The sequence below is a fragment of the Penicillium coprophilum genome, assembly GCF_028826855.1.
Source record: "Penicillium coprophilum strain IBT 35676 chromosome Unknown utg000002l_segment0_segment1, whole genome shotgun sequence".
Taxonomy (NCBI): domain Eukaryota; kingdom Fungi; phylum Ascomycota; class Eurotiomycetes; order Eurotiales; family Aspergillaceae; genus Penicillium; species Penicillium coprophilum.
In genome coordinates this window covers 6,048,106-6,072,776 of record NW_026622722.1, presented here as the reverse complement: position 1 = coordinate 6,072,776, position 24,671 = coordinate 6,048,106, and the positions used below count along the sequence as shown (strand labels likewise).

Below are 24,671 nucleotides of genomic sequence, written 5' to 3'. Positions count from 1 at the left end.
ATTCATAGAACGGGTCATCAACAAATTAAATCATGACAACCTCGTATTCGATAGGGGCAATTTCTCTATGGCAGCTGGATAATAATACAAATACCCCGTACCATCCGTCCGCTCGTCCTTCCTTCCGCCCATTGACAACTTCCGTCTGGCGAACTCAATCCAGGCGGAAATCAGTTCCACCTCGCAACCGCTGAGGTCTCTCACTCAGCCCCCCTCGCGTGCCAAATCCTGCCTAATTAGCCAGAGGCATATGCAGACATGGCACGCAGCCGGGGACCGTATTGCCAGAAAATAAATGGCGACCCCCATCCGAAAATCATGGTCAGAAAGGCCAGCACACTGGTGCCCCACCCATAACCCAGGGTGTTGTACATGTAGGGGGCAAAGAGCGGGAATCCGAAGCCGCATAAACTCCGAGCACAGCACAGGCAGCCATGGCGCTGGCCGCGTAGGTTTGGTAGCTGTCGACAATGTACGTTTGCATGCCCTGCAGGCAGGAGATCGTGCCCATGGTGTAGATCAGCGCACCGATGTTAGGCATGATCCAGTGGGTGTTCCCAATGCTCCAGCCGTACCAGAAGAGCCCGATGGTGCTGATCACCGATCCCACAACCAAGGACGGCATTCGGAACTCGGGCTTGCCGACATCATTGTTCCGGGCTTTAAGAATTCTGTAGATACGGTCCACGAGCTTGAGATTAAAGAAGAGCCCGATAAAGGATCCAATCGCGATTGAGAGATAGTTGAGACCGCCAATTCCGGGGCTCTCGTGGTAGACCACGGTCCAGATTGCTGGGAAGGTCGCAAACATGAGATACGTGACGCCGAAGAGAGTAGGCCATATAGATAGCCATACAGAAGACAATAGGCTGTGTTGCGAACATCCGTACCGGCCGCTCAAATGCATGAAGAAGCTTGTAAGCCAGGGTCTCATTTTTCTCCGCGGTGTGAAGGTTCTCATTGCCTGTTTCTTTGGCAAGGGCGTCGCGTCGCTTTCGTAGAAGCGTGCCCGGGTGGCATTCTTTCAACCAGAAGAACCCAACTATCTGCACTGCGACAGCCGCAGCGGAGGTGGACCAGAATACCCAGCGCCAGGTTGAATACTCGGCAATAAACCCGCCAGCAATGGGTCCAATGACGGGTCCCATGAGTGGTCCAAGAGTATAGACACCCATGGCTTTTACCACGTTCTTCTGCAGACCACATATCGCTGCCAGTGAGGGTCAGCTTCTGCGGGAGTGTAAATGCTGGCTTATCATTCTCTTACCTGATAGCTCCTCCTCCAATAGCTAGTGGCGCACTACCACCAATGCCTGCAAGGAATCGAAAAGCAAAAAGCTGAGCTTTGGTCTTCGCGAAACCACATCCCAGATTCCAGGCCAGATACCACACGTTGCTGACCTGAAGTAAACGTACTCGACCGTACAGCTCAGACGCCGGACCGAAGAAAATGGGGCCGATGGCGTAGGCGAGAATGAAGATACTCAATGACAGGTATGTCTCAATTTCTTTGTGCATCCCCAGCGACTTGGCGAGATCAGCCAGCGCGGGAGCAATCATGGATGACGATACGGGCGAGATGAAGACAAAAAGAGAAATCGTCCAGGTATTCTTCCACTTCAGTCCTGTCGGCCAATTCTTGGGGTTTTCTGGGTCATCGGGTCCGTTCCAGGTGACGAGATTTGGATCTTTGTCGTCTTCGGCGTCGATGAGAGGCTCGGGGGTGACGATCGTTTTGGGGCCTGCTTCAAGGTCACTCTTGTCCTCTGGAACGGTGATGGACGGCTCGGATGCCGTTGAATGTTTTTCGCTCATTTTGCTCGTCTCACTGATCTTGGGGTTGAAAATCATGGACTGGGAGAGCTTGAAGAAGCAAGACTTGACCCTTTGGAGCAACCTGTTTTAGTTATATACCTCTTGAACAGACCAATGAGTGATGTACACCAGCCAATCGCGAAGCCGGATTTTGCTTCGGGCCCGGATTGCCCGTCAAGCGATGCGTTTTCCAATAGGAGACAGCCCTGGATCGGGCCCGATGCAGGTCCAGCTGCAGTGTTTTTTTGTTTTTGCATCATCGTCTAGCAAAATTAAACCCGTTGCCCGAAGATACAACTTATCGGCCATTATTGGATAGCTCTTTTTCCGGTTCCTGCAATTTCCGCGCGAGAAAACCCCAGCGGCCCTAGACTGGTTTCGTTTAAAACCGTCGCACCCGAGATGGCAAGAGATCACTATCCGCCCAAGACGAAGTTGAATCCGACAGCCTACCCTTCTGGGGTGATGAATTATATATTCGGAAAAGGATCCTACCGTCGACTGAAAGAGGTCGATCAATTTGAAAGCTACTTTGTCATAGCGAGAGTATCAGACACCGTGAAGGTGGAGACTGTATAGATACTGAAAATCTTTCGAGTTAATTATCATAGGAACCGCGTGATAGAGCCTTTCTTTGACGCCTATCTGGGGGGTCCCGAAAGGTGGCCCCAAAGTAGCTGGGCTACAATGCTACAGCCAATCCAGTGCTTTGCTGTTACCTGCGACGAAGTGTAGTAAGCGACTACATTTGATAACCCATAGTCATAATACCTCTGAATTCCAGTGTCCTGTTCTAGTCGTTCAGTCAAGAAACTCTTCTTCCACCGGCGCTAGGCTTTGGCTGGCCATGGAAGATGGTTCAAAAATAATCCGACTGCAGAGAATCAAATACGTCCGTCGTCAGCAGGATCCCGTCTCGCGCAGGTACATCGTCCATTGGCATCGTCGTCATGTCCCAGCTCTGATGACCGAATTGCGGCTGGGATACGCTGAAAGACGCCGTAGGTGTAGCGGATTCAGTGATTGGCAATCTGCTACTTAATAGAGGATCAATTGGGTTGTTCCCCGCAGCAACCAAGGGTAACAATGTGTCAGTAGCAGGGATCTCGCCTGCCTGGCCTGCACTGAATCCAATACCACTCTCCTGAAGTAATAAGGACAGTCTCTCCCGAGTCTCGTTCATCATTTGCACCAGGTGTCCTTGCGCTGATTGGCAATCATGCGAAATCAGAAACTCTTCGTGCTGTCGATATGAAGGTTCAATGACTGGCCACGCCCGTCGCATAGTTTCCACGTCACTGCAGGTATTACACTCTGCAATTGCCGTGGAAAGTGCGAGGCATGGGGTGGTGATGTACCAGCGAAAGCCGCTCCCACGAGGATCGGTGCAGAGCAGCAGTGCCTTTTCTAGATTTCGCAGGGCCCATTGCAACAGAATTGTTTCGCCTTCTTCTCGCGGTACCGGCACTGAGACACGGCTGTCTGGTCGGTTACATCGGGATGGTAGCAACTCTGAAAGACGGATCGCCGATACAATTGATTGTGTACTATGCCAGGTGAACCAGGCATAGGGAGAGGACTCGGGATCACAGTAGTGCAGCAAGGTGAACACTTGCTGTTGACGCTGTTTGGCTATTGGAGAACACCACAAGTTGTAGTGTGGTTTCGGTCCGGAGCTTGGCTACACTTCTTGAGCCAGTCTATGTCGTTCTGCGGCAGTGCTGCACTCGGGTGAGCCAAAGTTGAGGACCCGGCCGGCTACTTGTACGTGATATGTCACCAGAGCAAACGTCGTGTCCATGAGCTGCTCCTGCGAAGCGACTGGGTGCTCGGTATTCATATCGAAATCGGATTCATTGATATGTGCCACGTTTGAAATTGCACATGCTGCGCCGCTGTGGGTGATAAGTGGCTCGGATGCTTGCGCAAACGATGCCTGAATGTCGACAAGGCAAACCGTGAGCCACAACCGCAGTCGCATATGCTGTTGAAAGAAAAGACTCCCGACCGCTGGCTTGTTCATTTGGCTCCTGAATCAGCCCCATGGCTCTCGCAAGTCTAACGGCTAGGGCAACGAGTGCCCAGACAGCGGTGTCTTTGTCTTCGGATCGTCTAGCAATCTGCAGTGGATTAGTGGCAGTCAGAAACAGCAGTGTGAATCCTTACAAGATACAAAATGAAGGCTTGAAGGACAGTCATATCTCTCGTCGTCAGCAAGCCGGCCTTCTCAAAGGCGCTTTCGCACATTTTGCGATGCACGGTCGTGATGCTAGACTTGTTTTGTTGAAACGTGGCCTGGCACTGTGCTTCTGTCATGGTGTTGGCTGCAACATAGCAAACCGCAGACGCCAGCGCTCTCACCGAACTGTCATCCTCGGATGATCCCAGATATGTTGATGCCCCGTCCAGCATCCATTCGCTGAGGCTGGGCCGGTGTAGGATTTTGATTATTGGATCCACGTTTTGGAGGTATACCTGGCATAAATTGCTTGCTCCAAGCTTGTCACGAGGCAGTGACATGAAGCTGAGGACAACGGATTATCAATGCCCAAAAGGCCGAGAGCGCTGAACCCGTTGCTTACCGACTCCTTGCGCCGCAATGAGTTTATCTCTAACCCTCCCTCGCTTACCCGACCGAAACACAGCTCCAAGCCATTTGTTTTCCACGGGTCATGCATCTAGCGAGAGTTGAATAATGCTTCTGAATCACAATGTTGAGGACGTGCACTAGGTGCCCTTACCTCATGACCCGTAAGCTCAGTCCAGATGTCATTACCAGATATCTCCGGGCTTCGTCTAGCGGAACTTGGGGTTGGAAGGGCCGGAGGCGGTTGCGTCCCTAAGCCTAGAGTCGGTTGGACTATCTGCAATACCTCGCAGTCCTGTTAGTCGAGAATCCTTTCTCTTCTTATTGTAACCCTGCCATTTGGGCACTTTGCCATGGTATCGCCACCGGGGTTTCCGGTTTGCAGATTTCCTTGAGCGTCTGCATTCCTGCTCGTCTCATTGTTCTTGGCTTTGTCGGCCCTTGACTCTTGCAAGAGGCTCTCAAGCATCCGGATATCTCGGCACAAGGCACAACTAAGCTGTGGGACGGGTCTATTTCTTCTGCTGTTGGCTTGGAGAAGGGGTCATCCCCTGGCGACATGAGCGCTGCACAGTGTTTTTCTTTGACAGCAAACGCGGCATTCTCTGTGTCTAGTCTTGGAAAGTCTATCTTCTTGGACGATGACAAAATAGGCTTCGATGAATAGAAGGGGAGGGGCAAAAGCCAGGGCACACAGCGCATCCGGGGCCCAGTCCTATATAGATAGCATGGCCATGGATCCCGCCGTCTTTCAGCCCGCTGCAATGTCGTATTCCATTTGGACTTGATCATAGGAGACAAGACACTTGTAAGCCACAAATAGGAATATCCAAGCAACAATGAATTAGACGAATTCTCATCGAATTGAATGTAGCTTGCCGACGGGTTGGATCCACAGCCTACTACATCCATTAAAGTATGACTAGCAGGTTTTGCGGTAGTGCTTACGGGAGGCGCCATGGGCTGTTCTTTGCTGCCTTTACTGTTCTGCACACCAGCATGGCTGTACATATTTTACTCGCTAGCAGGGTATCTCATATCTCGTAGACCATTTACCTTATTCCTTCAGGATTCCCAGGTGGAGAGCCTTATGCACTCTATTTCTATGTTTTTCACTCATTGTAACAAGCGAACTTATTTGTTAAAAGAAGGCAAAAGCCTCAGGTCAATTCAGGTCAATTCCTAAGGATACCGATATTGCTCACCACCATCGGCCCTCCACACGGAACGAAAAACACGAAGACAAAAAACAGCGCAAACTATGAGATCATTCGCAAAATGAAGATCTGTAAAGATTAAAGAAGATGAATTTTTCCCTTCAAAACACAATAGACAATAGGCGAGATCCAGTCCTCAAAGCTGATGTGTCACCACCCATCAAAACGATACGTGAGAGAATTTTCCGAGTCCAATGGAAACCGGTCGTATGAATGGATCAATTTCACATTGGGAGTAAAAATGTAAGGCAAGGGGATATCACGCCAGAAGTTCTTAAGATTGGGGGCCATGGTCCAGTATTGAGATTCGCCTGCGAAACGTAGCAAGCAGGCAAGGAAAGCTTGGGCCCAAGGAACAATCTAGCACGAGATGACCATTGCAAGAATAGAAGTCGAAAAGAAGAAACATGGCAAAAAATGGAGCGTAGATAAGAAGTGAAATCGAAACCGTTTGTACCGAAACTTGGCAAAAAAAAAAATAGGTACAGTACCAGCACGCCTCTGCGCGAGTAGAAGGAAATCGGAACTTTCTCAGATCATCGACGGGCCCGCAACTCACTGCCATGTGGAGGTGGAGACTCTCCCCAGATTAGCAGTGTGTTTAGATGAAGCGGCGGCGCCAGTTGGGCAGGAAGCCCTTGCCAGTGGGGGTGCCGGTGGACGAGGCCTGGCCGCTAGAGGAAGGGGTAGGCGTCACGCTGGCACTAGGGCTGGCGGAAGGAGTGCGGGTGGCGAAACCGCTGGAAGAAGGAGTGCGGGTGAGGGGGATGCGAGTGGAGCCGACAGGAGTGCGGGTGGAAGAAGTCGTAGCAGTCTCGGAGTTGGAAACCGCGGTGGTGGTCTCAGCGCCGGTCTGAGCAGAGGTGGACGCGGCGGAGGTGGTCTCAGCGGAGGTGCTCGGTGCGCCCTACAGAGATAACATTAGTTTCTGACATGGCAGTTAGGAGATAAGATTGACATACAGCAGTCACAGTCTCAGTGACGGTAGCAGTAACAGTAACAGCGCTGCAAGCACCAGACTCATTGCCAGAGCCAGGCTCACTGGTAGGAGACGGAACCTCAATGAGAGTGACAGTCTCAGTCTTAGTGGCCTGAATAGTAGAGGTGCGAGTGTTGGTGGTGTCCTCAGTGGGCTTGGTAGCCGAGGCATCAGCACTAGACTGAGTCTATATAAAAGTTAGTTTACAATTCACCAAAGATAGGATAAATGATAAAGCACATACGGCAGTGGCGGTGGGCTGGTCAGTAGTGGTCTTGTAGATGGTGGTGGTGATGACGCTAGTGGAAGTTCCAGAGGTGACGGTGTAAGTCAAAGTCACGGCGCTGGTGGTAGGGACTTCAGTTCCAGCGGGAGCAGACACAGAGCTGGACAGAACGCCGGAAGAAGACTTGGTGGGGCGGCCAGTAGGGCGAGAGCTAACGGGAGTGCGGGTCACCACAGGCTTGCTGGAAGAAGCGACGGGCTTGCTTGAAGAACCAACAGGAACGGAGGAGCTCGCACCGGTGGTGAAAGACACGGCCGAAGAGGAAGCAACGGAAGAAGTGGAGCTGGAAGCCACCGGAAGAGCAGAAGAAGACTGCACAGTGGTAGTCTGCTTAGTAGCAGGCACAGACGAAGAGGAAGTAGTCGTAGGAGCTGGCTCGAGAGCAGTGGGCACAACGAGGACGGTCGAGGTGGAAGCCCCGACACCAGGCTGGCTAGAGCGAGCGTGGACACGACGAGCGTGAAGACCCTCGTGACTGGCCTGACCCACAGCAGCCAGAGCGGCCACAAGGACAGCGGAGAACTTGTTCAAGACAACCATGATGAAGTTATTGGAACGACGGTGGTAATCAAGAAGAGAAAGTGAGGATGGGATGAGAGGGAGAAGAGTAAGAAGCCCAAGGGTTAGCGAGTGTGTTTAAGTGAGCGTGTTTGGAAAGAGCGACAGAGCAAGTGCGAAATCAATTCGCAGGGAAGGAACGTATGGCTTCTCACAGAGAAGGAAAAAAAGAAGAAGAAGTAGGTCAAGATAGCTTTGAAGAAGGAATGAAGAAAGAGAAAAGATGGAGGCCAAGATAATTAACTCATTTCTTTAATTTCCTTAATTTCGTTAAATTAAATTATCCTTTTTAAATTAATATGATATCTTTCTACATAGTACCTCCGTACGGAGTATAATCAAACTATCAAATGTAATACTGGTGGATCGACGGAATATGCGAGATCCACTGTCTCAGGCACAGGAATCTGATTGGATTGAATTTAGCCATAGCCCGTGGCTGCGTGGGCAGTGACCTTTAATCTCACGAAACAAAACACAAATTGTATTTGATATTGGCGATGCCTATCAGCCTCTTTTTCTAAATGTGATGTGGCGTCGGTGGCGTCACTGACATGTCCCCTATCTTTTAGGCTTAATAGGGGCTATCAGACCATCGAACTGATTATCTTTGTAGTGTCGCCAAACGGCTTTTTAGGGCACGGACATGAACGTGGGACAATACTCGGACACAGAAATGGTTGAGAAAATCCATTACAGGTTCTAAGATGATAACTTGTACCAATGTACTCCGTACTCCATACGGAGTACTTAGATGCCAAATAGGGAAACACAATCCGAAAATCTGGGCGATCATATAAGAGAAAGGTACGGCCAGATCCCCGGGGCTTTCGGGAAGGATTTGGAAAATTTGATGTTAAGCCCCCCGACTTGTAATAATACGACATACGATACACCGGAAAGGTTTCATATAAATCAGGCACCCGTGTCCCAGGTCTCCGCTTCCACCCACTTCTCGGGATATAAATTAGTTTTGAGAAGGACATTCTGGACTCTACAGGGCATTATATCTGCGTATTCCATATATACAAAAATGAAGATGTACCTGGTTCACTTTAGATGCCGTCTATACGGAGTGGGGGTACGGAGTACATAAAATCTGGTCAAGTGTACAACATACGGAGTACGGACCACAGAGTCTAGGGTGATTTGATAAAGGAGGCCTAGGCCAAGCACGGCCCTTGGACTTTTGGTCTATCGTTTGCCTAACTACATACAATATAGTCTCATTTCCCGGTAGTGAAGCGAGATTTGCACTATTCGAGAGCGTTCTCGTGCTCAAGGGCTTGAATTCATAACTAGGACGAAAATTTGGTAGAAAAGGAGACATTTTTTGAAAAAAAAAAAAATCACCTATCTCGGCCCTAGTCCTCGACACGGAGAAGCTTTTCAAGATGAAACATCCCGCTTGAAATTTCGATTGGCCCTGTCACTGCCCCTGTCGGCGCCCCTCAGCGCCTGGATGAATATGAATTGTAAGGCATGGCTAGGAATTGCGCAGGTAGATCTCAATTCTGTGAACCTTGGTGAATGTTAATGTCTAGAATTATTCAATCTCGGAATGCCGATCCCCCTCGGGCTATATCGAAGGCGGTGACGACATGGTATCTTATCGGATAACGGGCCGCATCGCAACCTTCCAGAGGTTAGAACTTTGTAGAGCATGTGCATGGCACTTACGCAATTGACATGTCCTCATTTCAAGCTCTTCGGATTCAATATTCCTCATTGCTGAAGCGGTTTCTCACTTCGATCAAAGACTTTGAGGTCCTAACAACTATCCCACCCGACCACTCCGCAGAATCAGAGACCCTCTATGTCTTAGACTCGTCCTTCAATCCCCCCACCCCGCGCCCACCTCCGCATTGCCAGCACGGCACTTCTCGAAAATCCCAAGCCCCGCCCTCGCTTGCTCCTTCTTCTCGCCACCCAGAATGCAGACAAGCCATCCAAGCCAGCTTCCTTCGAGGATCGGCTTGTGATGATGGAGCTGTTCGCTCGGGACCTCCGTGCCCACCTCGAATCATCACCGGCCTTCGCCGGCTCGGGCTTCACACACGGCATCGAAACTCTCCCGTTGATCGATATCGGTGTCACGAAAAAGCCCTATTTCGTCGACAAGGCGGCTGCTATCGAAGCATCGGGTTCTTATCCCGTTGCACTGGAGCAGGTTCATCTTACGGGATACGATACTCTGATCCGGATCTTGGATCCCAAGTATTATCCACCTGAGCATACTTTGAAGCCATTAGAGCCTTTCTTGTCAAAACACCGGCTGCGTGTGACTATGCGGCCGAGCGATGAGTGGGGTGGGAGAGAGAGAGCAGCTCGAATATGTGGCGGCCATTGCTAGAGGTGACCGAGATGGCGAGGGCATGCGTAGGGAATGGGCCGAACGGATCCAGCTCGTCGATGGCCGTGCTCCTACGGAGCGCGCTGTGAGTTCAACTAGAGCCCGAGAGGCGTCGAAAACCGCTCCCCGGAACCTAGACTGGCTGGTTCCCGAACAGGTGCGACAGTTTGTGTTGTCCGAACACCCATATTCTGAAGACTCTAAAGTGTAGATATGAGCATCAGCGGAGTAGCCACTGGATACTCCTACGGATTTTCTCCAGCCTGTGTAATGATAATGCATAATTAATTTCATAAACAAATCCCTGCCGACTGACTCCGGAGGCCTTGAGTCTCCTCCAAACGTACAACTAAACCACTTTTGATACACATATGGTACATCACAGAGCGCGGTACCAATGCGGTGCCGCGGTTTTCGCATCCTTATAAGCTCTCACTTCAATCATGACGCATCCTCTTCCTCCTCCCTCTTACCAAGAGTGTACGCCAACCCACCACCGACCATGTTGACCAAAGCCAAACCCATAGTAGCACCGCGCACGACGCCCCGAACACCCAGCTTCTTCATGATCGGCTGTCGACGGCGGGCTGCGAGAAGCAGGTACAGCCCCGAGAAGGCCGCGCTGATGCCGGCAGTGTCCGTCTTGAAGCCCTGCAGGTTGGCATAGCTGGAGAAGATCAGCACAGGCGGGAAAAGCATCGGGAAGAACTGAAAGGGGCGCATGTGCTGGGCCGCGATCAGGGAGGCGAGCAGCGTGGGTGGAAATGAGTTTTCTGTGTTGAGAAACGTCATTAGTGAGTGATTACTTGGAGGAATGCTTGCCTCGACGGCTGGCCGATGAAGCAAGGTACAGAAGCCACTTACCACCCCAGGCCCGGAAACGCTGGATTACTGTCTGCTTGGTCTCTTCGACCACTGAATCGTCGGCCGCCATGATGAGCTATTGAGCTTCGAACCTAATCTTAATGAAAGCGGAAGATTGGGGAGCTTTGACAGCCAAGGATTGCCTATGCTGCAGGTATATCAATAAGGCCGTGCTTTAATTGAAAATGGTGAACTTCAACACAACTCACAATTGAATATCAGAGACTTGGCAATGTTGGCAGGTTTGTCAGTTCGGCAGTGATGTTATCGCAATGTTCAGCCCGGAGTGTAATCGACGTTCCGGTGCTTGGCAAAGACACCTAACACCACGCTTTTTCCCCAATTTATGCCCGCCGAATCAGCCACATCTGTCGCTCTGATCTCGCTGCATCTTCATCAGGCCGATATCTTACTTTGCAAATACCATCACACGTTTGATTAATCTGCCAGCCCGGCCATATCTTGTGCGGGATTGGTTCTCCTTTATCCGCTCTCACACGCCACTCTTGGCCCTCCAGATTATCTTGATTCCCCCTCTTCCGTCCCACAGCAAGCAAGCGCCGTCCAGAATCTATCCAATTTTTACCGTGAGCTACGGTCGGTATGCCATCCGCATCGGCATCAGGCTCTGATGCCAAACGCGGAGGAGCGACGTCGCGCGACCATAAGCAGGGCAACCAGGATCGCAAGTACACCGATGACCAGAAGGCCGCTGTGCTCCGAATCCGAAAATGTCAGCCTACAGCATTTTACGAGATTTTGCTGGTCGAGCGCTCGTCAACGGACAATGAAATCAAGAAAGCGTACCGGAAACAGAGTTTGTTGACGCATCCCGATAAGAACGGGTACGAAGGCGCGGATGAGGCGTTCAAGAGTGAGCAATGATCAAACCCGGTACTGTTCTTGACATGTTGATTCTTACACGCAATGATAGTGGTCTCGCGTGCTTTCCAGATCCTCTCCGACGAGGAAAAGAAGTCCAAGTACGACAGGTTTGGCGGCGATCCTGATAGCAGGTCTCAGCCCGGACCGAGCGCTTCAAGCGGCACATCCCCCTTCGGTGGTTTCGGTGGTGGTGGATTCCCCCGCGGAGGTCAAAGATTCGACGAGGAGGTCTCAGCCGAGGAGATGTTTAACCGGTTCTTCAACGGTGGATTTGGCGGAATGGGCGGTGGTGGATTCGGTACGACTATGCGTTCCTCCAATATTTGTTTGACCTAAACTGATTTTTGCTATTATAGGCGGTCCGCAATTCGTCTTCAATATGGGAGGTGGCCCAGGGTTCCGAGTGCATCAATTTGGAGGCCAGGCGCCCCGCCGTCGGCCTCGCACCACAACCACTGAGCAGGAAGCTCAAATTGATGGCCGCAGTTTCCTTCGTCAGCTATTGCCGCTTATTCTTTTGTTCATTCTGCCGCTCCTCTCCTCTCTCTTCTCTGGTTCCTCGACCCCATCCGGACCCTCTTATCGATTTGATACTCCTGTCTCTCCGCATACCCTAGGCCGCACGACCCCGAAGCTCAACCTCAATTACTTTGTGAATCCCCTCGACGTGGATAACTTCAGTGCCCGAAATTTCCGGGAGCTAGACTCGCGCGTGGAGGTTGAATACGTCAGGACACTGCGAAATGAATGTGATGCCGAAGCCCATGAGCGGGAACGGAGGCTGCAGGACGCACAGGGGTGGCTCTTCCCTGATGTTGAGAAGATGAAGAAGGCTCGCGCCATGGAGATGCCGAGCTGCCGGCGTCTGGACCAGCTGAAGACGAAGAGATTTTAAATACACTCTGGACTTTGGGGGCTTACACTGCACCTTCTTATGGCATCTTGTTCCTTTGCGGGTTCTTTTTTCGGAAGGACCTACTCTAATATCATTAGCCCATCCACCAAGGTGGGTGTCAATGGGAGTTTTAGTTCATTGGCTGTACATTTTATTATTCCTAGAGTTTTGAATGCATCTAAGATCTTGCTGGATTTGTCTCCCTGAATAGCATGAGGATTCATTGCGATCGTTGGATTTCATTTCCGATTATGTTCCTGTGTGGAATAGATATGTATCCCAGGATATACTCGATACCACCACTGTTCTTTGAGGTTGTGGCCATAATTCTAAAGTACACAAAGAGGGTTCAGCTTGTTGATGTCAAATTGCCCAGTAACCCTATATGTAGGAGGGTTTTTATCGTAGAGCAGGCCTTGTAATGAACATATGTTCTATTCGCAATAGCACATTGTAAACAGTGACTTCAAAGGTACATAATTCTAAGCGGAAAGTCCCCGCGAACTCAGAAGTACCTTCGTTGTACCCCACATCTCACCAGTAACCGTGGAAGACGAAATTTGCTTAGTCAAAATTGATCACGGCGCTGAATCTCGAATCAGAACAAAAAGCGAATCTCGGCGATCATCACGGAAACAAGTGTTCATCTTGCGACGTTCATCTTCCGCGGATTCTAGACTCCGTTGCCCCCACATCGAGGATTTGAAGTGATTCCGCTTTGACGCTCCCTTATGATTCCCACACGGTCACAATATTGAGATTCTGCCGACCCGATCCACCAGATTAGCGGTCCTGCCAACCCTTTGAAAGCGGCTTATTGTCTGACTTTCAGCTAATATGTCGGACACTCTTTCCGACGCGGACAAGGTTAGTTGCTTGGTGTCAAATTATGAAGCCATCCCTCCCCCGTAGTAATTCGAGGTCTAACATCTGTCCTTGAAAAAAAAAAAAGATTCGCAACAAGCGACTTGCAAAACTCTCAAACCCAGCTCAGTCCCCAGTGGACGCCAACTCGGAGTCGGCGCAGAGCTCAGCCAACACATCTCCATCACATTCACCACTGTCTGCTCAGCCACCGAGCCGTCTGTTCAATGCGCCACCAACCCCGCAGCAGTCAGAAGGGAAGCGGATCAAGATCACACCAGTTACGGCCACACCAGAGCGACCACGATCCGCTGCTCCCTCAACCCCGAGCACCCCTCCACCACAGAAAGTTGAAAGCATCGAGGCCTTCGAAGACCGAACACTAAGTGCTGTGTTCAGAGTGACTCTCAAGGAGGAAGGACAGCGTGATAGCCATGGCATGCGCACATACTTGCCCGGACTTCGGAATGAACTGCAGGATGAGCGCCAGGAGCTGCGCATCCAGGTCGCAGTTCTAGACCAAGCCCTTCTAGAAGCTGCATCAAGCACCGAGAGACAGCGTCCCCTTGATTATCTGCTGCCATGCTGGAAGCGCATCACAAAGGTGTACAAGGGGTTGAGGCGGACGGGAGATAATGACCCGAAGTATCAGGTTCTGTGTGAGGCACGCCGCCTGTGCATGAGCTATTGTATCTTTGCGATTACAATGCCAGAAATGTTTGGGTGCGTTTTGATGCAGTGTCACTGCATTGGTACTGTATACTGACAACTTGGAATATAGGAGCGAATGGTCCCCGCAATCATCGTTAGCCTCGTACCTTCTCATTGACCCCGAGGATGATAGAGGAATTGATTTCGAGTTTATTAACGAGGCTGTCCGGAGATTCGACGAAGACGACTCTGTCAAGCCTGCCTTCATATCTGCTGTCGAGCAGTTGAGCGCGCAGCTTTCTTCCATGGATGTTAACGATGACTACAAGCCCTACGCCATTGTAAGTCAAACGTCACAATTCCCCTGGACCACGTCTGACCAGTTTGTTCAGGCTCTTCGAAATCTTGTTCGCAATGGTTCCATTGCGGCTGCAATCACAGAATCTTCTATTTTCAATAACTCACGGGACCCTGCTCAATTTGAAAAAGCCACCCTTTTGGGTCCATGGTTTCGCCTCTCGCCCCTTCAAGCTAATGTCACCTTGTCTTATTTCTCTAGCCCCAAGACTCGGGACCAGGCATACATTTCCAATGCACAGCGATCGCTTCGAATGACACAGCAGATGCTCAGCTCTGATCTCCTGGATGTTGTGAACCACTTGATCCGGGCCTCGAAGGAGGCTCGGGATCGTGTTTTGGATTGGTTCGCTACTGCTATGAACATCAATCACAAACGACGGGCGATGCAGGTTGACCCTGAACAAGTGTCGTCCGACGGCTTCATGTTTAATATCACAACGTGCCTCGACCAGCTTTGTGAGCCGTTTATGGATGCAGCATTCACCAAAATCGACAGAATTGATGCAGATTATCTCCATCGCAATTCACGCGTTGACATGCGGGATGAGACTAAGATCAACGCCGATCAGCACGCTTCCGATGCTTTCTATTCTAAGAAGGTCGAAGGCACTTCAAACTTTATCACTGAAATCTTTTTCCTGACTGTCGCCGCCCACCACTACGGCAGTGAATCATTGACATCAAAGATGGAGCAACTTGAGAAAGATGTGCGACAGATGGAGAGTACAATCACTAAATTCGAACTTGAGCGGGTTCGATGGCTCAACAATCCAGTGCAATTGCGCACCTTTGATACAGCCCTGAAGAAGTACAAAGACAAGCTCGACTTGGGTATTGCTCTCAAGTACAGTCTCCAGGGTGTATTATTCGACGAGCAATGGCAAGCTCGTTCCATGCTATTCATGCGATATGTCACAGTGTGGCTTTTGAGACTTGTCTCGGGAAAGAATTTCCCTAAGGAACAGGTTGCCCTTCCTCTTCCAGAGGAGCAGCCTGAAGTCTTCAAATGTCTGCCAGAGTATTTCTTGGAGGACGTTGTGAGCAACTTCAAGTTTATCATGTGGTGCATGCCCCAGATCATTACCGCCACCCAGGGCGATGAGTTGGTAATGCTGTGCATCACATTCCTAGAGAGCTCAGCCTATATTAAGAACCCCTACCTCAAGGCTGGACTGATTTCCATTCTGTTCCGAGGTACCTGGAAACGCCCTGGTGGCGCCAGCGGTGTTTTGGTTGATCTGCTCAACTCAATGCCATTTGCCAACGAGTATCTCCTTCATGCGATCATGAAATTCTACATTGAGGCCGAGTTTACGGGAACACATTCACAATTCTACGACAAGTTCAACATCCGTTACGAGATCTTCGAGATCATTAAATGCATCTGGCCTAACACTTTGTATCGGGAGAAGTTGTCCCTTCAAGCCAACCAAAACCTGGACTTCTTCGTCCGATTCGTCAATCTACTGCTGAATGATGTGACCTACGTACTTGATGAATCTTTCGGCGCTTTCAAGACTATCCACAACACTCAGACCGAGCTGAATACACAGGGCCACTCAATGGATACTGCAACCCGTCAGCAGCGGGAAGAGCATCTGTCATCAGCACAGCGTAGCGCCAAAAGCTACATGCAATTGACCAACCAAACTGTATCAATGCTCAAACTATTCACTGAGGCACTCGCTGATTCCTTCACAATGCCTGAAATTGTGCAGCGACTCGCGGACATGCTGGACTACAACCTGGATGCAATGGTGGGACCCAAGAGCTCCAACCTTCGAGTGGACAACCTACAGGAATATGGCTTCAACCCCCGCGCTCTTTTAAGTGAAATTGTCGACGTCTACCTTAACCTTATCAACAAGGAAAACTTCATCCTGGCTGTTGCCCGTGATGGCCGATCCTATAAGCCAGCCAATTTCGAGAAGGCGGCTGACATCATCCGAAAATGGTCCCTGAAATCGCCTGAGCAGCTTCGCTACTGGAGTCAACTGCAGAAGAAGGTCCAGGCTGCTAAGGAGGCCGATGATCAAGCCGAGGAGGACATGGGCGAGATTCCTGAAGAGTTCCTTGGTATGTTTCCGTCGTCTGACACAGCTTTTCGATATCTGCTAATTGTTTAGATCCCCTCATGTATTCGCTCATGGATGACCCAGTCATCCTTCCGGGCTCGCGGATCTCCATCGACCGCGCTACAATCCGCTCGCATCTCCTAAGTGATCCCCACGATCCATTCAACCGTGTTCCATTGAAGATGGAAGACGTGTTGCCTGGTAAGCAATTTGATTTCCTAGGTGTTGTTCCGCTATTAACTAACACCTCTAGATACCGATCTTAAGGCCAAGATCGAGGCTTTCAAGACCGAGAAATTGGCTGGCAAACGGAAAGAAATGGTGCATAATCAGAATCAGATGGACACATCGAATTAAGGAATCGGGGCTTTCTATGATCAAATTCATAAGCTTGCCTGTTTAGGGGCATTTCCATTAGCGTTCACAGAACAAAATGCTACACTCCGTTTCTGTGGAACTATGCCTTGGGTGATTTATGTGTTACATTTTGTCGAGTAGAGAATCAAACGAATGTAGTCTTGTCGCCAACTTGCTTAATCTGTGCAACTTTCCCTTGTTTCACTCTGTTGCAGTTGTAAGGGTTCTGTTTGCACCATGTTTGAAGCAATACACTGTTATTTTGACAATTCATATACAATCTAACCATCACTTTCCACTTGATTATTATGCATGACAATGCTTGCTTTAAGGTACAGAGAGACAGACACAAAAAGCGAAAGAAGCAGGGAAGGTGAAGCTCCTTATCCGGGACCCACCGCCTTCCACATCCCAAGCTTTTAAGCTTCTTGTTTATCCTCCGCGATCTTCAATCTTCTTCTCTTCAACTCTCATCATGGGTGCGACTATATCCACCTGTTGGGGAGCTATGCCCCCCATTGCAGAGCTATTCCCTCCCACCCCAGCTGCCTATAAATCTATTATATGCGGCTTCCAATACTTCCCCCTGGTCAGGACCCTGAAGCCCTAGAGGATATGACAAGACTGACTTGGCACATTTAGATGACGGTAGCTCAATGGATTTTATCCTGGCATCCAGCGGGCAAAACCTCCACAGAGTCCATCTTCAATATTCCAGGACGTATCGCCTGGTCTGCCATGGAGCTTATCGGTCCTATCAACCTGATATATAGCATGGTCACCCCATCGCCATATGCACCCTCATTCACTGATCTCCCCACATCCAACATCCTCGTTGTCACTCTGTACTGCATTCACTATTTCAACCGCGCCATCATCTCTCCTTTCTTTTCCGCCCCCAGCATGTCGCCAATCCACGTCATCATCGTGTCCTTCGCCATGCTCTTCAATTGGTTCAACTCAGCCTGTCTGGCCGGCTGGTTGCGCGGATATACCGTGCCAACCATCCCGAGTTTCCACACAGCTAGTAGTGGAAGTCCATCTCCCCGCTCTGCAGTGGTAGATCTCCTTCCCACCGTGGGCGTGATCTTGTTTGCCGTCGGAATGGCCGGCAATATCTACTCAGAGACAACACTATTCCGACTGAGGCGTGAAGAAGCCGCAAAACGGGCTGTCAAAAAGTCAGACGACGAAATTCCTGTGGGAAATGAAGCACAGGGTGGCGGCAACAAGTTCCACAAGGTCTACGTCATCCCACCTGCCAGTGGTGTCTTCCGATACATCTTGTATCCGCACTACGTATTCGAGTGGCTTGAGTGGATTGGTTTTGCTCTCGTTGGTACAGCGGTCGCACCATTCTCCGCCCTCCCTACTTCTGCCTCCTCGTCTTCCGTGGCCATCACTCCCCCGCTGCGTCTTGCGCCTTGGTTGGTGCCTGCTGCGTGGGTGGCTGGAAAGCTTGCCATACCACTGCCTTTGCCTGCGGTAGTGTTTGCTGCCAATGCGATTACGAATATGCTGCCCCATGCGCGCTGGGGACGAAAGTGGTATGTTGAGAAGTTCGGTGAGAAGGCTGTTGCAGGGAGGGGGGCTGTTCTCCCTGGGTGTACGTGGATGTGAAATTGAGGGAGCTTCGGATGACCTCCTTATTTTACTTTCAAGCTTTTCTTATGACTGGCTTCCAACTTCATCAAATTTAATTATCAGCATGAGCTGATGTATTTGTGATTTTGTGGAATTGAGACACTGCTGTGTATTGGTGGCATACTTCAAATCGAGTCCAGCTGTGACTGAACTTTAGGATCTTACCTTTCTTGGAGTGGACGCTACGCTGCCCTGGGGTAGAGCTTTATTATACATCCGCAGAGCCCATGAATGGGCCCCGGCCCCGGGCCCAAAGCCCAGCCCAATCTAACCCACAGCTCATTGGTGGCCCATAAGACCCCCACTATAGCCCAATTAGGGGTTCAACTAGGATCTTTATTTGAAGTAAGATTTGTGTAAGATTTGTGAATAGGCAACAGACACTTTAATTTGCCAGCGATACACATTATTTTCCCACGGACTCCTTGGATATTAATATATATAGTCCCGTCCCCCAGATATAACTCCCAATTAATACAAAGTCAAACCCGATCATCTGCATTGACGCGCAAGCCACTTAACGATCCCATCCTGCCCAATTTGGGTATAGAAGGAGGGCTGGGCGTTATCTCAGGAGGATTCTGCTCACGCGAAACCATTACTTCCGTTGTGCAAACGATTGCATCACCCTCGGCAGGTAATATCCGCTCCTCGCTGGAATTGCTTCGTTGACTTCCAGAGTACTTCGTCGAGCCTGTTGTAGAACCAATCCGGGAGTGTTGCGTCTTCGGGTCCGCGTCGAACTCGATGATACTGAGATTGCCACTTTTGTGTGCTCGGGATTGCAGCGGCGGCCCTCGTGATCGAGACATTGACTGCATTTTATATTTCTTGCTGCCGAAGTACTCGCGGGTGGTTTTCGTATGCGAGCCGTATGTGCCGAGGACTCTCTTGAAGAGTGGTTTGAGGGTTGGGAGGCTGCCGGCCATGATACCGGTGTTGCATTCCGTGCTGCCATTGGTTAGTACTGGGTTTGAAGGATGATCTCCGATGCTTGTGATAGCCATTAAAAAACTTACACAACCCAGATTGTGAGGTTTGTATAGTCCCAAAGGAAGTCACCAGTTCGACCGTAGCTAGGTAGGATAGAGAGCTTGACGAAAGCGGCTGCACAGGCACTGAAGAAAGTAGAAGAATTAGCATGGCTTTGATAGCATTGGATTGAAAGAGACCCACAAAATTCCCAGGCCCAGGATACAGATCAGAGAGGCTTTCACCCGGCGATTGACTTGAAGATGACTGTTGATAACTGTATTAGCGTTTCGTTCGAAAAGGCGATGCCCATGAAACATACCGTAGCATAAAGACCGGTAGAACGGCGAAGATCAGATCGGTCAGAATATTCAGTGCTATCCACGTTAGAAGTCGTTTAGCTATACCCATGTAGTGCTAATCTCACCAGTGTTTGTATAACTCAGAGTCAAAAGTTGTTTGGGAGTAAAGCACTTCGATTTGACTGTAGGATCCCAATTTGCTCGAATATCCTGACATTCAAAAATAAGAGTCTGCAATAAACCAAGCTGTTAACTGCTGTTCGCGATCGAATGTGAGAGATACGTTGCGCACCAAAAAACAAATTGCAGTGTAGAGCGTCATGAGAACTAAAATGAGTCAGGTTTGTCAATACTGAGTCACAGAGAAGAAGAGATCAAAGCCTTTACACACCCAAGACAACCCAGATAAAGATCCTGTACCCTCTGCGGGGTGCGAAACGAAGCAAAAACAGCCCAATTGATATCTTGACCAAGCCGATGGCCCACATGTAGATCCCCTGAGTAGCATAATTCAAATGCATCGCCGTGACGGCCGTTTCTTGGACAAAAACCATATGTCTGCCTGCACCATACTTCACTTCGGGGACGATAATGGCAAATCCACAGACAGACAGCAGCATCGTCAGAGCCATAGTATAATCATCCCAGCCGACATTGCGAATCAGGAATACGCGCACGTAGAACCGAGCCAAAACGGTGAGTAATGCGGCGGCAGTAGTGATAGCGGTGGCTATGATAATCCTAGACCCTTGATTAACATCCTGTAGGCTAGCACCTTCGGTACCAGCACTGTCCGACATGGCTGTCGTTGAGTTAAGGAGGGCTAGGCATTGGAAGGAAGAATTGGACAGGGATTATATCAGGGCAAATTTGCAAGGGTCATTAAAAGAGTTAGCAGACATAATTTTAACATTATATTCAGCTCTACTCCATACTGTTGTGGCTCTCCGAAGCCAAGGAATGCGAGTGGCGTGAGTCTCGAATGGGGCTTTCAATCTGCTGTACTCAACGCCACAGAATAATTCCCTGATTTTGTCTTCATTCTCATGTTCGGGTCAATAATCCCCTTTCGGCCGTTCATAAAGTACAATAGGCATAAAAATAAAACACAAAGCCATTGTTGGCATCCAAGCTAGCTCTAACGGCGTAAGCAAAGTGCTTTATCCCACTAAAAGATATTTCGGAAAACGCCTCGGACCCGACAACGAGGATAGCAGTTGGTCATTAGAAACATGGCCAATGAGCAGGCTTGGCACCATCGGTAAGAAAAGCACCTGGAGCAAATGGAACCTCGGATATAACGGAAGGTCTCATCGAAGGTGGATTGCAGTCTATCTGAGTTTGCATAGTTAGGGCACCGGGGTGTCATTCCGAGATTGGGTTTTGACCGAAGCCCATTTATGCAGATGTGATTGGATCAGTCGCTTAGATGAAGTTGCCAAGTCGCTAAGGAGCAAGGGTACCCCAAAGTGGCTGTCTCGATGGTAGGAACGTGGCTTCAGATGTATGATTTGGTCCTGGTTCTTTTCTGTCAATGAGTACGGAGTAACTTTGGGATGATCTCCAGGGTATCAAAGGGTCGGTCCGTGAGTGATCCAGCGATTCGAGTGGGAAGACCCTTGGAAATGGACATTGTGTGGTCTCGTAAATTGCCGGCATCTCCCGGCGGTGGGGAAAAGCGGAATATGGCCCGATGCCCTAGATGGTCCCAGAACATCCATGCAGAAAAAACATAGACTATGCATTAGTTCGACTCCAACCGAGATAGGGATGGTTGGCATATGCACCCAGCCTTTAAATCAACCATCATGCCCGGATTCTCTTCTGATCAACACTTCTAAACTTTTGGTGTGGAACTTCCTGGTTTTCTAGAAGTTCAAATATATAACTCGCCACCATGGTTGCCATTTCTGTTCTCACTCTGGGAGCATTGTTCGCACAGGCGCTGGCTATGCCTGCTGCCACGGAGAGTGCCGCTGTGAGCGCTACGACCCCCACCGCTGCGTCCACCTCCCTGCCGGTCGCTGAGTCCCAGCTTGACGACTTGGCCGGGTTGGCATACGATGCCAGTATCGAGAGTGTCAAGAGTGACGCCGATATTGAGAAGCGCGGCGGCTGTTCGTTGAGCAGCTTGCGTGTTCGTCGTGATTGGAGGACTTTCTCTAAGACCCAGAAGACCTCCTACATCAATTCCATCCTGTGCCTGCAGAAGTTGCCCTCGCTCACTCCCTCCGAGCTGGCTCCTGGTGCACGGTCCCGTTACGATGACTTCGTCGCTACTCACATCAACCAGACTACCACCATCCACTACACTGGAACCTTCCTGGCGTGGCACCGGTACTATATCTGGAACTTCGAGGAAGCCATGCGCAATGAGTGTGGCTACACCGGCGATTACCCGTGAGTCTAGTGATCCTGCGATCTCCCAAAAAATACCAAACGTCTAACCCCATCACAGCTACTGGAACTGGGGCGCCGACGCCGCTGATCTGGAGAAATCCCAGGTCTTCGACGGCAGCGATACCTCGATGTCCGGCAATGGTGCTCACGTCGAATCCGTCGGCGACATCCAGCTGAGCCTGGGTACCTACCCTGTCATTCACCTCCCCACCGGCAACGGAGGCGGCTGCGTCACCAGCGGCCCCTTCAAGGATTACTCTGTCAACCTGGGCCCGGTCGCACTGATGCTGCCCGGAGGAGAAACCGGGAGCACCGCCAACCCGCTCGCATACAACCCCCGCTGCCTGAAGCGCGATCTGAGCACCAAGATCGTCAAGGACTACGCTAACTTCACCGCTATCGTGGACCTGATCCTGCGCCATGACGACATCTATGACTTCCAGATGAACATGCAGGGTGTTCCCGGCAGCGGCAACATCGGTGTCCACGGTGGTGGTCACTACTCCATGGGTGGTGATCCTTCCCGCGATGTCTTTGTTAGCCCCGGTGACCCAGCTTTCTGGCTCCACCACGGTATGATTGATCGCACTTGGTGGATCTGGCAGAACCTGAACCTACACAAGCGTCTGAATGCTATTTCGGGCACTGGTACATTCTTGAACGGCCCTCCTTCACCTAACACTACTCTTGACACGCTCATTGAACTCGGTTATGCGGGCGGCGAGACTGTTGCTATGCGGGATCTCATGAGCACCATTTCCGGTCCTTTCTGCTACATCTACCTGTAAACGGTGATGATTGTTATTGTATGTACATAGCCAGATCTCTTGAGCATGGACTGGAAGTTTCAACGATGAAGAAATGAAGGGAGTGGGAGGAGTCATGTCAGTATATAGGGGATGAACTCGTATATAATCTATGATATAGACCCTGAAAAGTGGCCTAAAAGATCTACGATGACACGAATCTTACATCTGTACTCTCATCTAGATTATGTCAGTATGATCAGTATTTCGTCCCAGTAAGAGCGATATAGCAAATCTATAGCAATCTAAGTTCTATAGCCAAAAGATCCTTGGAATTCATTACATCCTCCAGCGCCAGAGCATCATAATCGGGACCCATAACCAAGTCATGTGAAGCAAAGAGCCCTGCGCATAGGTATTGTGCTTCCCAACACCATTAGCAACAGCAAGGTAAGTATCCTGGCCAAATGTTGCGTTCAGCGTCACATGAGCCTGAGCCGACCCATCTTCCAATCTAATCCACGTCTCAGTATTGTTTGCCAGATTGCCCTCGTGCAGTAATATTTGCCGTCCACCGCGGACCAGATTACCGTAGCCGCCATATCCTGTATGCCGACCATAGCACATATTGATACCATTACCGGTTAGATCGTGGTCCACAAGAGAGCCGTCCCATTTAAAACACCTGCGATTTTTGATTAGCTGAGCCTTTCAAGTCCCGAATTTCATCTGCTAGAGGGGCATACCAATCATTTTGGTGGTCATGGCCGCTAAATCCTGCGATTAAGCCCTCTGTGTGAAGGAGCGCGTTCATAAACTTGACGTCTTGGTTATCATAGCTCCATTGGCCAGTTCCTTGCGGATTAACCCGCTCGCGATTCACGCCGGGCGTCAGACGTGGATTTACGCCTTTTTTTTGTTGATATGCAAGCATTGCGTGGGCCGGTATGTGGTAGAATGCTAGCGAAGGGATGACTTTCCCATACTTCTTTTTCAGTTTATGATTGGTTTCACTGAACCAATCAACGACCTTGAATGCAGTCAGTCAGTCATTTTCCCTGTGAGAATGTAGTGTGACCAGAAATTCCTCCTACCGATTCATCAATCCAACTGGGTCTCTTAACAGGAGGCCCGTCTTCCCCTTCTTTTTTATAATAATGCCCACCCTTCGAATCAAAGAACCACAGTAGTAGCGCGGGTGTGCTGGTATTCGCTTGTCCATGTGAAAAGACAGGCAGATAATAATTCGTTATCCCAGCCTTGTGGCCGGATATGCTACTCTGTGTCAAGCTGTTGGGGTATTTATTCTCTGCCTTGAGCATGTCATCTTTCGGATTAAGGTTAATCGCGCTGTCATGGTTGCCGTAGGTCGATGCCCATCTGTAGCCCTGATCGACAAGTGGGGAAACGACCGAATCGATGTATTTGCTCGAGTCGGCTTTTTGGGTTCTTTCGCCGGATACCAGGTCGCCGTTTATGACTACGAAGTCAATGTCCTCCTCTGAGAGAATATACGACATCACTTTTTTGGACTTCTCATCTTTTTCGTCGTCTATCCAGGGGTTAGTACAAACGCCTGCCTTGAGATTATCAACGCATACCTTCGGCGAAATGCAAGTCCTCAAAGACTTCAATGTGAAATGTTCCATCTTCTCGGAATCGCAGAGTTCGATCCTTGGGTGGTTTGAGGACATCTTGATCCAATGCTTTGAGTTCTGGTCGGGGTGCCATTTTGGAATGACTGACAAGTGAAGATTTGGGGGGCGGACTAGACCCTTGTAATGTTGTGATTCACGTGCTAAATCCTTCGTCTCACAGCTTATCACATCAGAAGCTTTTGCCAAGACATTCTATATAACAT

At 49.9% G+C, this 24,671-nt stretch overlaps 11 protein-coding genes across 11 annotated transcripts; 5 read left to right on the top strand and 6 right to left on the bottom strand.

The window, feature by feature from the left end:
* Window positions 1–322: 322 nt before the first annotated feature.
* On the bottom strand, window positions 323–1,815 carry N7500_004367 (MFS general substrate transporter; the record flags this gene model as incomplete). Its single annotated transcript, XM_056675513.1, has 3 exons — window positions 323–792; window positions 857–1,210; window positions 1,302–1,815. The coding sequence occupies 3 exons, from the start codon at window positions 1,813–1,815 to the stop codon at window positions 323–325; spliced, it is 1,338 nt and encodes a 445-aa protein (XP_056536038.1).
* Window positions 1,816–2,674: 859 nt separating this feature from the next.
* On the bottom strand, window positions 2,675–4,335 carry N7500_004366 (fungal specific transcription factor domain-containing protein; the record flags this gene model as incomplete). The annotated part of the gene is made up of 4 exons (XM_056675512.1): window positions 2,675–3,439; window positions 3,503–3,799; window positions 3,879–3,935; window positions 3,982–4,335. 4 exons carry the CDS (start codon window positions 4,333–4,335, stop codon window positions 2,675–2,677), a joined length of 1,473 nt encoding a protein of 490 aa, XP_056536037.1.
* A 1,885-nt stretch (window positions 4,336–6,220) lies between these two features.
* Window positions 6,221–7,424, bottom strand: N7500_004365 (uncharacterized protein; the record flags this gene model as incomplete). Its single annotated transcript, XM_056675511.1, has 3 exons — window positions 6,221–6,526; window positions 6,582–6,785; window positions 6,843–7,424. The coding sequence occupies 3 exons, from the start codon at window positions 7,422–7,424 to the stop codon at window positions 6,221–6,223; spliced, it is 1,092 nt and encodes a 363-aa protein (XP_056536036.1).
* Window positions 7,425–9,131: 1,707 nt separating this feature from the next.
* On the top strand, window positions 9,132–10,006 carry N7500_004364 (Cytidylyltransferase; the record flags this gene model as incomplete). The annotated part of the gene is made up of 3 exons (XM_056675510.1): window positions 9,132–9,209; window positions 9,268–9,746; window positions 9,796–10,006. 3 exons carry the CDS (start codon window positions 9,132–9,134, stop codon window positions 10,004–10,006), a joined length of 768 nt encoding a protein of 255 aa, XP_056536035.1.
* A 230-nt stretch (window positions 10,007–10,236) lies between these two features.
* Window positions 10,237–10,729, bottom strand: N7500_004363 (uncharacterized protein; the record flags this gene model as incomplete). Its single annotated transcript, XM_056675509.1, has 2 exons — window positions 10,237–10,568; window positions 10,660–10,729. The coding sequence occupies 2 exons, from the start codon at window positions 10,727–10,729 to the stop codon at window positions 10,237–10,239; spliced, it is 402 nt and encodes a 133-aa protein (XP_056536034.1).
* A 533-nt stretch (window positions 10,730–11,262) lies between these two features.
* Window positions 11,263–12,439, top strand: N7500_004362 (J domain-containing protein; the record flags this gene model as incomplete). The annotated part of the gene is made up of 3 exons (XM_056675508.1): window positions 11,263–11,533; window positions 11,594–11,842; window positions 11,901–12,439. 3 exons carry the CDS (start codon window positions 11,263–11,265, stop codon window positions 12,437–12,439), a joined length of 1,059 nt encoding a protein of 352 aa, XP_056536033.1.
* An 837-nt stretch (window positions 12,440–13,276) lies between these two features.
* Window positions 13,277–16,746, top strand: N7500_004361 (ubiquitin conjugation factor E4; the record flags this gene model as incomplete). The annotated part of the gene is made up of 6 exons (XM_056675507.1): window positions 13,277–13,306; window positions 13,392–14,026; window positions 14,085–14,295; window positions 14,347–16,390; window positions 16,441–16,590; window positions 16,643–16,746. 6 exons carry the CDS (start codon window positions 13,277–13,279, stop codon window positions 16,744–16,746), a joined length of 3,174 nt encoding a protein of 1,057 aa, XP_056536032.1.
* A 475-nt stretch (window positions 16,747–17,221) lies between these two features.
* On the top strand, window positions 17,222–18,366 carry N7500_004360 (3-oxo-5-alpha-steroid 4-dehydrogenase family protein; the record flags this gene model as incomplete). The annotated part of the gene is made up of 2 exons (XM_056675506.1): window positions 17,222–17,335; window positions 17,389–18,366. The coding sequence occupies 2 exons, from the start codon at window positions 17,222–17,224 to the stop codon at window positions 18,364–18,366; spliced, it is 1,092 nt and encodes a 363-aa protein (XP_056536031.1).
* Window positions 18,367–18,872: 506 nt separating this feature from the next.
* N7500_004359 (uncharacterized protein) lies at window positions 18,873–20,464 on the bottom strand (the record flags this gene model as incomplete). The annotated part of the gene is made up of 7 exons (XM_056675505.1): window positions 18,873–19,341; window positions 19,410–19,508; window positions 19,567–19,629; window positions 19,685–19,739; window positions 19,790–19,895; window positions 19,957–19,991; window positions 20,056–20,464. 7 exons carry the CDS (start codon window positions 20,462–20,464, stop codon window positions 18,873–18,875), a joined length of 1,236 nt encoding a protein of 411 aa, XP_056536030.1.
* A 1,097-nt stretch (window positions 20,465–21,561) lies between these two features.
* On the top strand, window positions 21,562–22,852 carry N7500_004358 (tyrosinase family protein; the record flags this gene model as incomplete). Its single annotated transcript, XM_056675504.1, has 2 exons — window positions 21,562–22,064; window positions 22,123–22,852. The coding sequence occupies 2 exons, from the start codon at window positions 21,562–21,564 to the stop codon at window positions 22,850–22,852; spliced, it is 1,233 nt and encodes a 410-aa protein (XP_056536029.1).
* A 297-nt stretch (window positions 22,853–23,149) lies between these two features.
* On the bottom strand, window positions 23,150–24,541 carry N7500_004357 (metallophosphoesterase family protein; the record flags this gene model as incomplete). Its single annotated transcript, XM_056675503.1, has 4 exons — window positions 23,150–23,495; window positions 23,557–23,840; window positions 23,905–24,362; window positions 24,412–24,541. 4 exons carry the CDS (start codon window positions 24,539–24,541, stop codon window positions 23,150–23,152), a joined length of 1,218 nt encoding a protein of 405 aa, XP_056536028.1.
* Between the last annotated feature and the right edge of the window lie 130 nt (window positions 24,542–24,671).